Source organism: Cyprinus carpio, chromosome B10 (genome assembly GCF_018340385.1).
Source record: "Cyprinus carpio isolate SPL01 chromosome B10, ASM1834038v1, whole genome shotgun sequence".
Taxonomy (NCBI): Eukaryota; Metazoa; Chordata; class Actinopteri; order Cypriniformes; family Cyprinidae; genus Cyprinus; species Cyprinus carpio.
The window spans coordinates 14,601,208-14,619,960 of record NC_056606.1 but is presented as its reverse complement, the minus strand read 5'-3'; the positions used below and the strand labels follow the sequence as shown (position 1 = coordinate 14,619,960).

At 36.2% G+C, this 18,753-nt stretch overlaps 1 protein-coding gene across 1 annotated transcript; it reads left to right on the top strand.

Annotated features, from left to right (window-relative positions):
- The first annotated feature begins 15,585 nt into the window (after positions 1 to 15,585).
- Positions 15,586 to 18,511, top strand: LOC109097336 (lens fiber membrane intrinsic protein-like). The gene is made up of 5 exons (XM_019110965.2): positions 15,586 to 15,743; positions 17,007 to 17,199; positions 17,442 to 17,591; positions 17,883 to 18,017; positions 18,263 to 18,511. The coding sequence occupies exons 2-5, from the start codon at positions 17,025 to 17,027 to the stop codon at positions 18,322 to 18,324; spliced, it is 522 nt and encodes a 173-aa protein (XP_018966510.1). The 5' UTR covers positions 15,586 to 15,743; positions 17,007 to 17,024; the 3' UTR covers positions 18,325 to 18,511.
- The last annotated feature ends 242 nt before the right edge of the window (positions 18,512 to 18,753 follow it).

Sequence of the window (18,753 nt, the reverse complement as noted above, 5' to 3'; positions counted from 1 at the left end):
TCGTCTCTCATATGACTGTCAGAAAATATTATGAAGTTATAAGAGAGAATGATGTCATTTAATTTGATCAGGGAACATATGAATTTGTGCATGGTTGCATAATGGTATATATAACAGTATATTTTTATATTTATGGTCTTCCTATATAGTTCTGTTCCTCGTCATTACTTGTGTGATATATTATGCTACTATATTTTAGTGCATGGTAGATGTTATGCATCAATATTTTAGACTTTATGGGTAGATATGATACAAGGCTGACCCCTGGTGGTCATTTTAAGGAATCACATCCACAGTGCAGGCGCAGATGGATATATGTAAAGCAGCACTGGCAGTAAGCAGCTCAGCACATTTTTGATCATCTTACTGTATGTTTAAAGCAATTAGATTGGAAAATAGCAGCAATAAATCACTATTCACAGCTGGATAACCAGTCTCATACCTCGTTTGGATGAATGTCAGATGTTTGGATTGTATGACTCACAATCCGCTTTCTATGGCATCTTAAAGGGATGGTTCACCCAAAAATGAAAATTGTCATCATTTACTCACCCTCAAGTTGTTCGAAACCTGTATGAGATTGAACACAAAAGAAGATATTTTTAAGAATAAACAGCTGACGGTAGCCATTGACTTTTTCTTCATTATATAGACGTCAATGGCTATCGTCAAAATATCTTCTTTTGTGGAATGGCATGTAAAGGACATATAGTGAATATTGTTGTTTCCTCTTTATAATTTGTGTAGTCTACTTGAAAATCTTACATTTCATTTCATTAAACATTGCTATAATCAGAAAGATTCAAAGTCATCTAAAACAGTGTTTAATTGTCTTAGATGTGAAACAAACCACGCAAACCGTGCTAGTTTCTGTTCAGCTAGGGTTTTTGTGCATTACCCATGAGCATTGCAGCTTTACTTGAACACTCAATTCTATATGCGTGTGAAGGACACAATGACTCAAGCACAGGCATGAAATCACTTTGACTATAATTCCCTGTCTCTTACCCTGAGCAGCATGACTCATAGGCAGTCATTTATGCTCTCATGCTATCGGTGGGTTTAGGCACCCTTTAGAAGAATGAAACATATGTAGGGGTATTGATACAACATTTTTTTTATATTTCTAATTCTTGTGAAATGTTTGTACTTTACAAAAATGACAGAACTAAATTGTCACAACACAGGACAGTTTAAGTGAGATGCCAGGTTGTGTGCCATTTAGAATTTAAATTGGCTTTTAAATTCTCATTAAAATCCAGATTTTAAACTGAATTTGATTTCAGGTATAAACAGGATTTAAAATCACAATTTGATTTTGAATTATTAAAAAATTATGAAATGTAAAAGTCATATATTATGGCATATCAAATCAGTATTATGAGATAAAATGTCAAAATTATAATTTAAAAAAAATATGACATTGAGATAAGAAAGTTTAAATAATGACACGAAAATATGTCACAATAAAATGAATAAAAGTCTAAAAAGTTATCTTTATGAAAGCCTTGTTTAAAAGTTTTGGGGGTAAAAGTTTAAAGTATTACAAAATAAATGTAACTGTAAACAGTTACAGCTATTGAAAAAAAATGTGTAAATTTCAATTACTTATAGAAATTTGATAACTGTTTTATTTCCTATTTGGGTTTGTGTATGCTTTTTTTTTAAGAAGGATTTGGCAAGTGACATTACAAAAATATTACAAATGTAGAAAAGTAATCAAAAAGTAATCAGTTACATTACTTTAATACAGTAAATGAAATAGTTACACTACTAGATAGATTTCTTTATTTAATTAAAATTACTTTTCATGTCATTTCAGTTCAACTTCCTGTGGCGTGTGGCCAATTCAATTCAAACTCACACTCATGAACTGAAAGAGAGACAATTCTTCAAGTCTTGAATTTTGTGCAACTGTGGTGAACTGCAAAAAAACAAGAGTTCTTGTCCTTGCTATTTGCCACCTACTCAGAGACACTTACACAATTCGAGGAAGTTAAACTGACCCAAGGCTACCCATAAAACTGTCTGAAAGGAGCAGTTTTGGTGTCTGGTGTTATTGAGTGTTTTTGGCCGGGTAGTTAAATGATTTTCTAACGTACACAGAGCAATCACAAGGCTAAATGGATGAGACAGAAGAGGTGCCAGAGCTCACAGGGTGTGCAACATTCCTGTCAGACCATTAGTGATGTGTGTGTGTGTGTGTGTGTGTGTGTGTGTGTGTGTGTGTGTGTGTGTGTGTGTGTGTGTGTGTGTGTGTGTGTGTGTGTGTGTGTGTGTGTGTGTGTGTGTGTGTGTGTGTGTTAGTGTGTGTGTAGAGAGAGAGAGAGTGAGAAAAAGAGAAGACTTGAAAGTTTTTGTTTGAGTGATATCATGCTGAGACCATCTCTCTCCAGCAGCAGGGGGCCTTTGCTCAGAGAGTGAGCAAGAGAAAACAACAAAGAAAAAGAGGAAGAACGAGTGAAGAGGAGGCAGAGCTATCAAGCTTCTGAACAATGTTACATTGCCAAAACTGGCTCCTCAACAAACACAAAGACTTCCCTCAGGGATGCTAGTAATAATACTCTTCACAAAGATCCTCAATAATTCCTAGATTGCACCAGTCCTAGATATTTATCACTGAGCTGGTAGCGAAAGAAGCTTCCTCATCAATCAAGGCGAAATATTCTCAGTATATATCATTTTTACTCGCAGTTTGGTGGAGTTACTGGATAACATTACAGCAAGAACAGGGTCATATTTTTCAATCAGCTCATATAATCACAGGCCAAAAGCTAAGCAGCTCAGCTTCCTCTCGACTCATCTCATTAGATTCATTTCCTGTGTGTGTGTGTGTGTGTGAGAGAGAGAGAGAGAGAGAGAGAGTGTTCTGTTAAGACCATTAGACCGCATGACTCCAGATCTACTAAAGATGAAAGCAAGAGGAACAAATCTTTAGTGATTAATTCGTACTCATTTTTCTTCCCTAACCGTTACTCCAAAGCACCTGCGGTTTTATCTCACAATGCAGCTCTCTGTCCCATGCAGATTTTACCCATTAATTTCAGATTAGCAGAGTGGACACGGCGGATTCAACTAGAAGCCAATGTGTAATTTGGATACGGGACACAAGGTGCTGTGGCTTCATTTAGAGGGAGATGCAGAGGGAATGGGAAGGGGTTAGAGGTCTTACAGATACAGACGGTTGATCTCGAGGAGAGACAGCTGAGGGGTGAGAGGTCTAGCTTTCTGGGAGCCTGTATGTCTGTGATGGATACGCATTAAACAAACTCTCTATCTGAGAATCACCTACTGAACTGATTATTACAATGACTCAGATTTTTCAGGGTATTAGCATTTTTAATAAACCCTTGTTGTTAATTTGATCTGACTGACAGCCTAGAAAAAACATCAAGATTTTCTATAATGTATGCAAAACTATAATCATTTTTCTCTGATTGATTGAAATGAGGCTTGACCATAATTTAACACTTCTTTTTATAACCACTAGAGGCCAGTGTCTTCAAACACTTACCTTAAATGTACTATTTTATACTTAGCCTATACAACGTTCCACACAGATGATTTGACAGACGTTTAGCAGCGTTCAACGAAGAAATGGAGAAACAAAGAGCGTAAAACCAGCTCTTGGAGGAGAGCAGGAAATATATTATTTGTTATATGTGTAATATATATATCTGTTATAAATGTATTTACGTATTGTGGCGTTAAAAAACTGATCTGAGATCTGTTTAATCTTAGACGATTAGGCTATTTAGCATAATAAAATTTCACCACCAGTAAATAAATAAAGTCAGTAAGATTTATTTATTTATTTTATTTTATTCAATTCAGAGGGGAAAAAAGTTAGTTCTTTAATTTAAAAAAAAAAAAAAATTGGTCGCATTAAATTATTCAAAATTGAAAGCAAAGTTATATGTAATGTTACAAAATATTATTTTAGATTTTCTCTTCCTTTGGACTACACTGTGAAACTATTTTTTTAAAGGTTTTGTTTTGCTTTTATTTTTAATGTTTCTTTGTTAAGTTTGACATGCTGAATACGAAAATCTGATTACTTATTGTGCATCATTAACAGTGGTCATGCAAACTAAATATGTTGTCAACTTAAACAAGGTAGTCAGTTATTACTCATGCGTAAAAATTACAGAAACAATAGCAACAGTTACAACAGCTAACAACAGTGTAAACTAAATAGTAAGCCTACCAAAAGCCGGTCGTCCAAAACTTCAGAAGTGAGTTTTGTCTTTTATGACTAGTCCCACAATGTTTTGGAATGTTCCAGAAAACAACTAGAATGTTACAGAATATTCCAGAATGTTACAGATAATTCTAGAATGTTCTCTACCAAATTAGCTAAACAAAACGCTTTTTAGTTTTTATAGTATAGACGCTTTTTTATATACTATTGCCTATGTACCTTGTGCATGATACATTGCATTGTGACGTTAAACTTTTAATATACTACCATTTCTTGCCACCAGAGGGCATTATTTTTGTAAGTACAGTACAGCAGGTGTTCTAATGAAAATCATGTTTACCTTGAATATTAATATTAGTAGTTATTTAAAAAAAATGTTCAGAACATATAGATTTTATTATAATTGCAGGTCATAGTAATTCGTTTAACAAATTTTGTTGTACTGAATGAGGATTTGAAAACTCATCTAGCCTTGCTGTAATCAGCCAGGTTCCATAGCTGTTCTTGAGAGAAACAGAGTTATTTGAGTTTTCGGTTTTAGGTCAGGGCACCCAGAGGACTAAAAAAACAACATGCATTTGAACAAATCCATCATGCTAAGTTAAACATCTGTGGAAGAATGCGCTCACACTACCTAATTGACACCAGTGACACCAAATAGACTTATATTTACAAACAACCACTTAAATCTAATAGAATTCATTTACATTTTGATGAGCTGTTCTATCTCGGCAACAGGCATCTGGGGAAAGCAGATGGGAAGAGAATTAAAGAGTGAATAGAGGCATTATGAGCGTCCACCGAGAGTGGGCCTGGGTTTATTTCTATCCCGCTCTCACAAGGACACTAGATGTTCCCGATAGCCCCGTGGTAATGGCTGAATCATATGGACGAAGGGGTTTACGCAAGTCACCAGCCGACAGAAGCTCTTAATGTAAAGGAGTGGGATCGGACACAAAGAGGGTGGAAAGGGGTGGTGCGGTCGGGAGCAGAGGTGCAGCGGAGGAGGCGATGCCCCTCTGAGTGCACTTAAGTGGTTAAAAGTGTAGGGAGGAGGAACAGGCCGCTCTTTAAATGAAAAGACACATTAAGAGTATAGTTTGCTATCCCATACTTTCCACGGAGAAGAATCGCATCGAGGCCATTGAAGTAATCCACGTCCAATGGGACCCATATGGTCCAGCCATTTATCCGAACAGATTGGCGCTTTCCTTAGCATCAACCAACTGCTAATCCCCGCTTTCTTGAGTCTCACACAGAGCCTGTTAATGGGAAAGTGTCATGTGCTGGGCAGCCCAAGCCAACGGCAGGCGAAATGATGGGCAGCTCGGCCCGTCCCCACGTGACCGCCTCTCTCGTATTGATTCCCCTCCAATGTCTAATTCTATTAATCAGAGCAATTTCCCTGTGGGCAGTGGTTTATTTCACTCATCAAATGCCTGATGAAATCTTTAGACACCACGAATTAGGGCCAATCACAACAAATAGCTGATAGTGTTAACCAGTCACAAGCTGCGCCGAGGCAGCGGTCCACTCTAATTTGAAAGCAAGTGAGGTGATAATGCGGTGTGTCATCCTTTTGTGGGCGCGCATTAATGCCACTGCCTGAGATGGCAATTGACGGCAAATCGACTGCTTCCAAAGGCAGCAGAAGAAGATGAAATTGGGTTGATGCTGAAAATAAAGAACATTGACTGGCAAACTGTGGAGCGACTGCAGACTTTAATCCATTATTGCGACTGATGGGGAGGGCTTAATGCATCCCTGTCTTACATTATATTTGCATGGAGCTCTGCTCTCAAAACTGGAGATAGGCTATAGCCTACATGAGAGAGCCTCTGCGTTAAGTGGCTGACTGCGCCTAATTGATTTGCCAAGAGAAAGGGTCAAGTTTGCGCTACGTTATGGAAAATCTATAAACTATTGATAAATTATATGTGCAGGGGGCTCTGTGCTCAGATTCACCGAAACATGAGATTGGAGAAATTAAATGTAAGATTTCAGTTTCTTGAATTTGCAGACAAATATGGTGCCAGTGCAAACTATGTGCTCAAACACACACACACACACACACACACACTGCAATAATGGTTGCTATTCTGTCAATATAGCCTTATTTGTGCATAAATATGCATGTAAATCTATATTTATATTTATGTAACATAAATATCTTTATGTATATATGCATAGAAATAATAATAAATTTTATATATATATATATATATATATATATAAGTTTTTATATATATATATATATATATATATATTTAAGTTTTTATATGTGTATTATTAAATATGTAAATAAGTATTTATTAATATTAAATGCATGTATTAAATGTAATTATAATGTAATAACAATGTGTAATACGTGTATTTATATTTAATAACACCTATAAATACATATATAGGCTTATGCTGTCAAATATTTATGTGTTTAAATATGTTTATACATGTGTTAATTTTAATATATGTTATATAATTATCATGTTTTTATGCAGATTGGTGTAGAAATCTGATCACAGTTAGTTTTATATACTCTTTATACATCACAATAAAAAAAAGAGTGAGAGAGACAATAAAATGGCACGTAGTTTGTTATATAATATGGTCTTTTTTTATTTAAAAAAGGATTTAATTATGTTAAAATGTTTTTTAAAGCACATTTTTGTCATTCTTTAAAAATAAATAAAAATAACATTCCATCTTTGCCCCTATGTACCATAACTACAACTTCAATACAAAATATCAAAATATGTGTAGCGATCAATTTCATGAACATGAACCCTCATATCTCTCAAACAGGAGCATGACATGGGCTGCATTGTCCTTTTGAATCTCACAAATCTCACAGTTTCGTTACTTCATTAAACTCTGTCTGGCTTATGATTGCTATGACTTCGATATTGTATCCCCATTCCAAGATTCTCCTATGTGCAGGCTGGTTCCTTATTTGCCTACGAGGAGCGATGTAATAGGCAATTGCTGATATAACCCCCCTCCCGACCAAACAACATGGGCAACCAAAAGCAATCTGACTGCATATCATTGTCTGCCTATATTGAATGTTTCCAGACACATGGTGATGATAGGCAGGCGTCAGAAATGATTAAGTATAGAATTGGAGAGATATGCAGAGGTCCTGGCCTTATTTGAACATACATACTTTTGCATTGATGCGCGAGGGAGGGGCTGATGGCGGTGCTTTGGTAGGCCACCATCTTGCCGCTCCACACAGTTAGCTGAGAACAGCTGTTCATTTGAAGCTGCCTGCACCTTTTCTTGACCCCATTTTGTTCTGCGCGGCTGCTGAGACAGAGGAGGAATTAGTTGTATTACTGTCGCCCTGTCACTATGTGTGTTTCTGTGATTCCACTTGTATTCTCTCCATTACCGTGGCCCCTCTGTCTGATTAGGCACAACACACTCACTAACATGCCAAATCACTAGTGTGTAGCGCAGCCCAGAGCCCGGCTTTGGACATACACACTCGCACATACGCTCAAATACACACTTCCAAACCCTGCCACCTGTCAGAATCACATCCGGAATGAAAAACAGGCTATTGATGTCCATTTATCTTTGATTTTTTTGCGCCTTTTTCAGTTCTTACAATCCAGAACTTTCGAAAAAATAATCGAGAAGAAATGTCATGCATAGATTAGAGATGGAGAGTTTGTCTTGTAAGGCAAGATGAAGACAAGAAATACTCATTTGTTGTGTATTTTTCTATTGCATTTTCAATTACAAGAAATTACAAGATGTTCCTGTGAAAAAAAGGGCGACTTTCAACTCAAGGCATGAATAAAATATCTCCAGGGGGAAAAAATCTATTGCCACTCTTTCTTCTATTGACTTGAAATTCAAAAGGGAGAAAATTCTGGCGAAATCACCTGCATTTCTTTTATAATATTCATTTAAACAAAGCTTTGGCTAAGTCATATTGATTGTGTTCTGATTTAAAAGTACCTGAGGCAGGGTGTCTCTAATCCAAAGGCTCTTTTAAAAATCACCTGGTCAGACAAATGGGACCTTTTAAAGGAGTATAATGTGTTCTTAAATTATTTTATTGATGGGAAGTGGGATGGCCTCCGCAGGTACCCATACAAATGTTTGGAGCATGCTGTGAAAGGGTCAATTTGTGCACCATTTTCCATTTCTTCATTATCTGCCTTTAAAGCCGTGCTGAGTGGCACAATAGGGCTGCAAGAAACTTCCAACCTCGTGCATTTACCACTGCCAACGTTCGCCTCACTGTCGATTTATAAATGCTTTAATCGCCAAATCATAATTTGTAGTAAATTGTGGTTGTTGGAAATAGCAGTTTACAAGGTTTAGACATGTGAAAGTGAGATGTATACATATTATATATTTCAAAAATGAGCATAGCTATGGACATCTTGAAAAACATTAGATTTCTTGCTATTAAAAAATAGCTTAACAGCAGCTCGGCTCACTTGGAAAATGATTTCGCAGTTGCTTGTTCCCTAGAGACCTAGAATATACATATTACAGAGCATTAATGAGTGAGGATTCCTTATGTTTTCTGTAATTATGTGTCAATTTGCAAGAAAGCCAAATAACAGGGTTACTTTTGCTCCACCGTGGGTTTATTAGCAGTGAGGCCTGTATGACCCTGACATGAATGGGCTGAATAGCATCTCCAAATAACAGGTTAAAATGCACTTCCACTTACATTTAAACTTCCATATAGGCACTTCAATTTAATAATGCAGTCATCATTTGTAAATGACTCCTCTTTCAGAGTCCATTAAGAAGTTTTTTTTCCTCTATTGAACTGAGAGTCAATAGGTGTGTAATAAGGAAGTGCAGCCCATGCGACTCAGAGGATTGTGGGGGTGGGGGGTGGGGGGCTGATGAGAAATTGCTCTATGAACAGGCTAATTAACGTCTGCTTGCCCAGACTCGTGGTAAAGTGGCACATTTGTGCTTTAGCAGCCGTCATTTCATGACTGACAGAGACTTGCGTTGTATATATTAGTGGAAAAATGGGCTCTTAATTAGCTGCTAACAGTAGGTGACGCTTACAAATGGGGAATAAGTTAGTCATCATCAGTGTTAGGCAATTCGTAAGTGAATTTATTTATTATTTTTGTTGTTATTATTTTAATTCTCTCATATAGAATGGTAAAAAGCTGGAAAATATTAAGGGCACACATGCACAAACTGAAAATGCAATGATGGTTGCTTTTCTTTTCACACATATATACTGTAGATGTACACATAAAAGAATGTCTTGGTGATCATAGCCCTATTTCTATATACATACATGTATAATATACACTAAATATATATATATATATATATATATATATATATATATATACTTGCAAAAAAAAATCTTACAGATTGTGTGTGTGTGTGTGTGTGTGTGTGTGTGTGTGTGTGTGTGTGTGTGTGTGTGTGTATACATATACATTTACATATATTTGATTTTTGCAAGTAAATTGCTTTTCATTATATTAATCTTAAACAGAAAAAAATTACAAACTATCTTCTTAAGAAGTATAATGTATAATTGTTTATATGTGTGCATGTGTGTGTGCTCTTGTTTATGCTAAACTGTGGGGACCAAATGTCCCCACAAGGATAGTAAAACCTGAAATTAAAAAAAAATAATAATAAAAATAGTAAATGATGTTTATGTGAAAGTTTGATAATGTAAACAGGTTTTCCGTAAGGGGTAGGTTTAGGGTTCGGGGATTACAAATATTGTATGGTCAGTATAAAAATAATGGAAGTCAATGGAAAGTCCCCACAATTCACAGAAATCTAACGTGTGTGTGTGTATACTGTATACTGTGTGTGTGTGTGTGTGTGTGTGTGTGTGTTTTGCATTTAACAATGTTAAATGCAAATTTGCAAGTAAATTGCTTTTCATCACTTTAATGATAAAGGAAAGAAATTGCAAATTATATCTCCTTAATATCTCAGATGTTTCTCCTAAAGAGATAAAACAGCATACTTTTGTGTAAACTTATTATTTCTCAGATTTTTCATAAGAGACCTTGTTTTGTGTTGTTTCTTTTTTATGGATAAAATTAAAATAATAACAACAACATCTCTCTAATTTGACAAAATACCAAAGTCTGTAGGATTCCTACAATATGTAACCCATAATAGCAAAAAAACAAACAAAAAAAGGAAAAGTAAGAAAGAAAGAACAGTATTTTACACCTCACAAGGAATAAAAGACGATTGTATTACCTGTACTTTTCTTGAATGAGACCATCTCAATGACATATGCAAACATTGAGACATATGCAAACTGGTAAAAGGCCTGTTTCAATTACAACAGTGACTATGACATCTATTCAACTGCCTCTGGTCCAAATAGGAAGCCACTAAGCAAGCCTTCATCTCCCATGGCACTTTCTCTTTGCCCTCGTGTGATCCATTCAGCCAGGCTGAATGTGGAGGTCTAAGGTGTTGAGTACAACATGGTCATATAGAGATAGAGAAAAAGAGAGTCCCCCTGGCTCAAGCTTTTCACCGGGATGTATCTGCTGAACCATGAAGACCCCTCCTTTCTGACCTAGACAAAAGTGGGAGTGAAGGACAAATGAGATCACAGCGCTCTGAATTAACTCAGAGAGTGCTCACTTTGGGTAGGGTTTTCTGGGCCACAGGCTGTAGAACGCTTCAGTATAGTTTTGTAGGCCAACCCAGAAGTTAGCATCAGCCTATGTGAAATGCATCATATAATTCGTCAATGAGGCATATTACTGATGTAAAATGTTTTAATATCTTGAGCTTATGTTAATCACACTGACTTCAGGATGACTGAACTTGTTTCTGGGTTTTGGCCTACAAAAAAGTCATCCTCTTTCCTCACAGAGTTGGAGCAGTTTGTTGCTGGTTGGACCTCATTTTTGTTTCACATCATGTCCCAATCTATGGAAGTGTAGAATTGTGTATTTCTCATCAAGAACCATTCAGACAAAATGAAAATCGATGCGCTAAAAAAAAAGTTATTGATGTGGCACGATACAAACCATAAAATTCTTAATTATTTATTAGTTGTAACGTTTTTTTTTATGAGAACCTGTGCCATGCATTTTTCCTTTTCTCAGCAAGGGAGTGCTTTTAAAGCAATGACTCAGCATGGCATTGGGCGTTAGCTGAAAGAAAGGTCATCGGTCTTCGCGTGGTGCCAGCTGAAAGGGCTTCCTGAGTCACCTCTGAACCTTCCTGGATTACGTGGCGCTCTACGCCAGCAGATGAGACCCAAGACCCTTTTTCTTCTTGCTCACTTAGGGGGATCAAATGACCAGTGAGAACTCAATTAGCAACATGTCTCCCTCGACGGGAGTCGATGTCGGGCGCTCGCCCTTGTGATGCAAAGTGAGACACAGAGTGAGGTCGAGCTTTGATTTGCTTATTTGGGATTGACTCGTACAATTACAGGGTGATAAAGGCTTTTGACCGGGAGCAGGGACGTGGCTCGGGTTTGTTGACTGTACTCTGTGTCTGGGTTAACTGAAGCTGAATGGACATAGGAGGCTGGTTAAGCACTGCTTATTGAGTCACTCGTAGGACCCCATGAGACCTCAGAAACAACAATGGCAGAATTAATGGGTAAAGCGCAATGAGAATGTCAACGCGACGGGGTGCGTGCTCCGAGCAGAGCCGGCTCTTAAGGTGATTGTGTTGCCAAACGCCCGCGTTGGATCTTTTGCATTTGTTTGTGTGTTTGAATGTTTGAAAGCATCTGTTTTGTTGTTTTGGTGTGAAGTCAAATGCCCTTTATTTGATTTGACTCTAAACAGTTGCACAGGAAGCAGTCAAAGTATATGCAGTCATGCACTGTATATAGGTATATGCATATATTAACACTATAAAGCCTATCACATTTGATACACATTTCTAAGGCCTCTAAATCATCAGTATATTCAAAACATTGATGGAAAAATCTGTTGTGCACAATTTACTACATGCCTTTTGTTGTCGGATTGATAGTTACATGTTTTAAGCAAGTAAAAGGCCTTGTAGTATATTTCTAAAAATGTCCCCCTTCAGGTCATGATGCACGTCTGTTTGCTGTTATTATTATAAGAATAAAACTAAGCATTTAAATATCATCTTATTTGGAGATATCAGATTGACAACTGATATTTGTATGCATTTTATGTAAGTAATATGTTATAATTTTAGGCTATGAGGATCTCATTGATTTGTGTTGTAAATGTAAAGCTATAATGTAAATCCAAAACTATCAGAATTTTTATCTTACATTTTGGCCATTCAGATATCAGCAACTGCACCAAATTGTATACTGTTCAGTTTGGGCCTCTGAATAAAACTGAGGTGTTTTTTTGCCTCCTTGCGTATGAGCACCATATTCTCTTGATGTATGAAATATGATACTGAAAAAAAAGCACATATGCAGAGTTTCTTTAGATTAGGAAAAAAAATGTCTAAAGGTTAAATAAACTGTTCCATTTTTTTAAAGGGTTTGCATGGTAAAGTAATTAAAATAGACTAAAATAGACTTACATTTAGTTTCTGAAAGGTATACATCCAAAAAATAAGAAAACTGTCATCACATACTCATTTCTTCTTATTGTGAATGATGCATCTGTGTTATTCTGAGGAATAAAAATGTTTGTCTTTGTAATATTCATTAAATATAATTACTTGCTTTTCATCTGAAACAACTTTTCTTTTCTGCTGAGGTCACTTCGGCCATGCAGTTAATTGAAAAAAAAAAGTTATATAAATATAAATTTTTAAAGGTGTTGGCCTAATTGGTTCGGCAGGCCTACATGAACTCCTGAGATGTCCATTTGCGAGATGATTCCATAACACTCTGCCTCTCTCCAGAGCTGAAAACTTCGGCAGACTCCGGAGAACTTCTGAGGAGAACCATCCATCAGTCATAGTTAGGTCTAATGATGTGTCCATTTTGACACTTCAGAATCGGTCACGGCAAATTGCTCTGTCGGGAGGGAAAACATTGAGAGAGATAGCCTCGCCCTGATATAATTTGTAGCTGCAAATGACAAAACAGAGCAGGGAATAATATGTGAAGTCAAGTTTAGTGAGAGAGAAAATGGAAAAATTTAGGGTTGTGAGGCACCTTAATGGATATCCTTGCAGCTGGATGAAAATGGGCTCGAGTAATGTGTCCTTAATGTGAGCCAGCCGGGTTTCTCGGAGTGTATCAAGAGAAAGGTGCCCTGTCATTTCAGCTAGCAATCACTTAATGGGGACGGTAAATCTCAACAAAATGGACATGCACTGTGCTATTTCTGGCTTCAGGAGATGGAGTGAGTGATTGGCTCTGGTGAAAAGGAAAAAAATCAAAACAACGCAGGGGAAAAGTAACTTGAAAAAAAAAAACAAAGAGGAGGACGCAAAGAGCACCATCTAAAAAACAAGGTGTCTGTGTGCTGTTTGTGTTTTGCAAAAGTGCAGCGACAGTGACAGGAATTTCAATTATCTAATTACGGCAAAATGAAAAGACATAAATGTTGTGATTTCTGCTGTCTTTCATAGATCAATCTAATATGTGCTCACATTGAAAATTTAGCAAAATGGAAGAGGCAAAGTGAGGCAGCGTCTCTTCAAATCGTGCAATTAAAATGACAAATTAGTTTCTTGATATATTCATCTAAGTGGTTAAGTGGAAGGGTTTTATTCCATACTCAGTGCCGTGGAGCAGGGATGGGAGGGAGAATCGTCTGCATGCTCTTTTGATTAAGGCAGCTGCTTAAATGCCCAGAAAATGTTGAAAGCACTTGCCATACAAATTAGCCAACCGAAGGCTGCGAAATGAAATTCTAAAGAGTTGATTTAGGCATTTAGGGGGATGCGCCTGGCAGCTTAAAGGATTCAAAGACATTCTCAGGCAGTGTGCATTATGTTGAAGGGGTCAGGGCTGAACACTGGTTTGTGTTTTCTACCAATATGAAAGGGCAAACTACTGAAAGAGAGACACTGGAAACACAAATTATTTCAATATCCTTTTGACCCAAGAGTAACCGGAGCATCTGTCTGTCTATCTATCTATCTATCTATCTATCTATCTATCTATCTATCTATCTATCTATCTATCTATCTATCTATCTATCTATCTATCTATCTATCTATCTATCTATCTATCTATCTATCTATCCAAACAGTCCATTTATTTAGCATATATATCCAGTCTATATCTATCTGTCTATACATGTTGTTTTCTACAGTAAAGACAGCAGTGAAAAATAAATCCATAAAATTTGATAGGACTGGGCTTGATTTTAACATTAGTGGCATTGCATTTTTGTCATCTGTCATGCAACTGCATGTAACTGGCCCACAAAGGTACCGAGGATACTCTGAAGGTCTGTTAGGATTATTCTTTATTTCCGTGCATCCACAGAGTAGCTAGTCATTTGTTATCATTAGCGTTTGCTTTAATACACGTCATAACAAAGTCATCCTCTGAAAAGCCACATGCATTCGAGAAAGAAATGCTTCACTCTCACTGAGACATATTGTCCACTTTGATAGCTCAGAATGATATCAAATGCTCCTCTGCTGCCTCAGTTGAAATGGAACAAAATAGGCGGTGGTCTATAAAAATGAAGTTAGACATAAGTACGGCACTCACATCTTTGAAAAAAACCCTTTCCTGTTGCATTTTGTAGTCGTCAATTGGTCCGAGCAACTTGCTCTAATGCAGGTAATGGATCCACTGTGGTCCTTTCATCTTCGGGACCATGTGCGGGAGATGGGAGAGGAACCCTTCTGGAGGAGAAAACAACTCTAACACACATAAGGGCGAGGGAAAGCAAAGCTAAGCTAATTCTCAATAGGGTGGATGTAAGTTTGACTCAAAAGCTGAGGAAATCGGAGGTGTTTTAGCATATTGTGTAAATCTGTGAAAGGCTCAGACAGCAAACAGAGGAATAAATAAAGGTTTGGTTATTCATATTTCATTTATAATACCTGACATTTTCATTTATTCTTTTAACGGTTGCTTTCATAGCCGCTTACAGAACACAATTGTGTTTCATTTGATCACTTTAATTAGATATTGAAGAACTCCTCAAACTTGCACTGTGGATGTTTTTAAAAGCTTTGCATGGAAATCCTCTAGTATAACCTCAAATTAGAAATTGATATAAAACAGAGCACGCTTTTATATGTCTAAATTGTAGCAGAACATGAAAACATGCAATAAAATGGAAATTTTGTTTTGTAATTGTTCCATGCCAGGCCCAACAGCAATCCCGATTTTCCGCTCGGCCTCTTCCCAACTATAGGCCGGTTAGCGGCGCCCGCTCAATGGAAAGCCTCCAGTCATCAGGATTTGTAGATAGTTCTGTTTCTTCAGCAGATTCCAAATTCACAAAACTAGCTCTAGCTGATTGGCTGTGTTTTGCCTGTTCTTTTGTTTCAGCGCTCCGCTTGGTCTTTCCCCCATTCTCTCTATTCACCCGTTAAACGCTAGTGCTAAGAGCTGCTGGAAAGCTGCCTATACAGCCATTATAGGGCCCTGCTGTATTTTATTTAGACTTCATTAAAGGGTTTGACAAAGGTAAGTGTGACTACTTTTAATAGCTAAATTATCGGATTGTTTGATAGAACCACCGACCTTTGATGAATGATTTGTTTGTTTTTGGCTATTGTTTGTTTTCTGTCTTTCCTCAATATTTAACCCTCCGAGAATACAGTGATTCCATGAACATCTGTCAGGTGTAACTCAATAATGTATGGTGTTAACTCTAAGATAACTGCTCGGAAAAATGTGTAAAGCTACAAATATTTCCAGATAACAGACAACAAGACAACATTTCAAATGATTTTTTTTTTAAAGAAATGTATTAATTGATTAAAATTGAAAAATGAGTTGAAAATGTTTATTTTTTTATTTTTTTATAAATATACTGAAAAACAAAAATGTAGAAAAATGGATAGAATAGGATAATGTCCTGACAGAAAATGTCCAGTACATTTTCCATCAAGTTTGTGGACATTTGCAAAATGCAAATAACACTTGTAAAAATGATAAATATAGATAAATATATTGGAGCATATTTTTACGGGCTTTTCTATTGAGTTTTATATTTATATAAAAATACATATAAACATTTTTTTAATGTATTTTTAGACATTCAAAATTATTATTATTAATAAATTATTACTTTATTATTATTATTGCTAAAACATATTTTGCACACTGATTTTTTATTAATGATTAAATTATTTTCAGTTAAAAAAAAATTATCTTCAATGTTCCATTCTGAACATATTTTAAAAGGAGTCAACAAATAGTGCACAAAAAAGTGTTGTTTTTAAACCAATTAGAAGTTGAACTATATGGCGCCCTCTACTGAATGGTAATCAAAAATAGTTTTTACCTCTTTCAGTGTGTCCATACATTCATAAAAGTAAAATATTTGTGAATGTTTTAATGGCAATGAGTCAGTTACACCCCAGCAAATAGAATTTAAAGCACATCAATTCAAAAACTTTGCATTGTCCTATACCATAATTGCAATCTCTTCCAGCCAGTTCACCTGAGAGCTATGTTAGCCTTAACCTGAAAAGAAGAAAGAGAGAGTGAGAGAGAGTAGCCTCCTGATGCTAACCTCTCAGCACACTCCGAGGAAGTAATGTGTTCATTACAATGCAATTACAGACACTTACATGTCTCAACAGTGCAGCGCATTGAGAGGAGTCTGCACCGGTCCCTCGATGCTAACACAACCCTGACCTTTATGTGTGTGTGCATTAATGCATGTGCCCATATGTGTGATTGTAGATAGGACCATAAATATGTGTGTGCTTTTGTTTTTAGTCTATCTGTAGGTGCAGAATGTACAGCTTCATGGGAGGAGGGCTGTTTTGTGCAGGAATGGGAAATATACTCCTGATTGTTTCCACAGCAACAGATTATTGGATGCAGTACCGTCATTCAAACAACTACATGCATCAGGGGCTGTGGAGATACTGCATGCCCGGAAAGTGCTTCACGCACACCGACAGCATTGGTGAGATTTACGGTCCGAAAGAGCGGCAAGAAATGTAAAGATTTTTTTTAATGGAATTTAACATATAGGCTACATTGACTGTATCAAATGTGCATTTGATTTTGCGTTTTAAATTTGATTTGTTGTTCCCTAGATCTTTATATTTTATTTTAGTTTTAACAGTCATGTATGTTCAAATAAGCTGGTGATAACATGACCTTTGACCTTCTGATGTCGATGTGCATGTGTATGTGTGTTCACAGCATACTGGGATGCTACACGAGCATTCATGATCTTGTCTCTGTTGGCCTGCTTCATTGGCATCCTCATCGGTATTATGGCCTTCATCCACTACTCATCCTTCGACATGTTTGATAAAACCTTTGCTGCAGGCATTCTGTTCTTCATCTCATGTAAGTTGTCTTTCTTGTTGTTTTATATAACCTTTAAGTATGAAAACTTTGTTTTACAACTAGTGTTTACAACTAGTTGTGGCATGTAATCACAGAGAAATAAAAATGTCACTTATTTTGTGGAACATTTGTAGTGTTAAAACAATAATTATAATATTAATTAATACTTAATTATCGTATAACATTTAAAGATTCATATTTAACAATAAAAATGTTTAAAATCATTGAATTATTATTATTAATATTATTTTAGTTTAGTGTAATACTGCTTCTTTTCTTTTTCTCCATAAGGCTTTTTTGTGTTTCTGGCCATGTCTGTGTACACTGGAGTTACAATAAATTACTATGGTAAACGCTATGGTAACTGGAGGTTCTCCTGGTCTTACATCATTGGCTGGGTGTCTGTTGTGCTCACTTTCTTTTCAGGTAATGACAGTTTTACAGTCTGTCTGAAAACAGCACCTCTAAATGTCTACCTTATTCTTTTGCATTTTTACATTCATTTTAAATGTAGTGTACTTATGCATGATCAACTGATATAGGTCTGTGTTTTTCTATATTTAAAGTTATTTTCTGTAGAAACACAGTCTTATTAAGGAAGGTAAATTAGAGGTAAACACAAATGGTTTTTGACTTCTTTTATTAATGTGGTTGTTTTTGTTTTTCTTTAGGAATTTTCTACATGTGTGCATACCGGATGCATGAATGCCCCAGAATGTCAAATCCTCACTAGAAAACTGGGCTTTATTATCATCAGTACTGGATGCCACTTCAGTATCAATCACCATTAGGTCATGATAAATAAAGAATCATAGATAGTATAACAATGTGTGAACGCTTGCAATCTTTATCTCTGTCTATATTATGAAAAAGTGTACATAACAACTGGCGGAGAATCTGAACATGATGAAAATGATTCAAAATAATATGTTTTTCTCTTTGTTTTGCCTTCATTCATTTTCCCTGCCTTTCATTCAGTCATTCTTTGTGTGAAGTAAAGTGGTTCTGACATACAATTTAAATACAAAAAAAAACAAAAAAAAAAACATTGATGCTATCAAAAATATATGATTATGTTTTTTTTGTTTTGTTTTTTTGAGTTAATTTTTTTTATTAATGGTAGTTTATTCAGTGTGAGCAAATATGAAACTATATTTCTGAT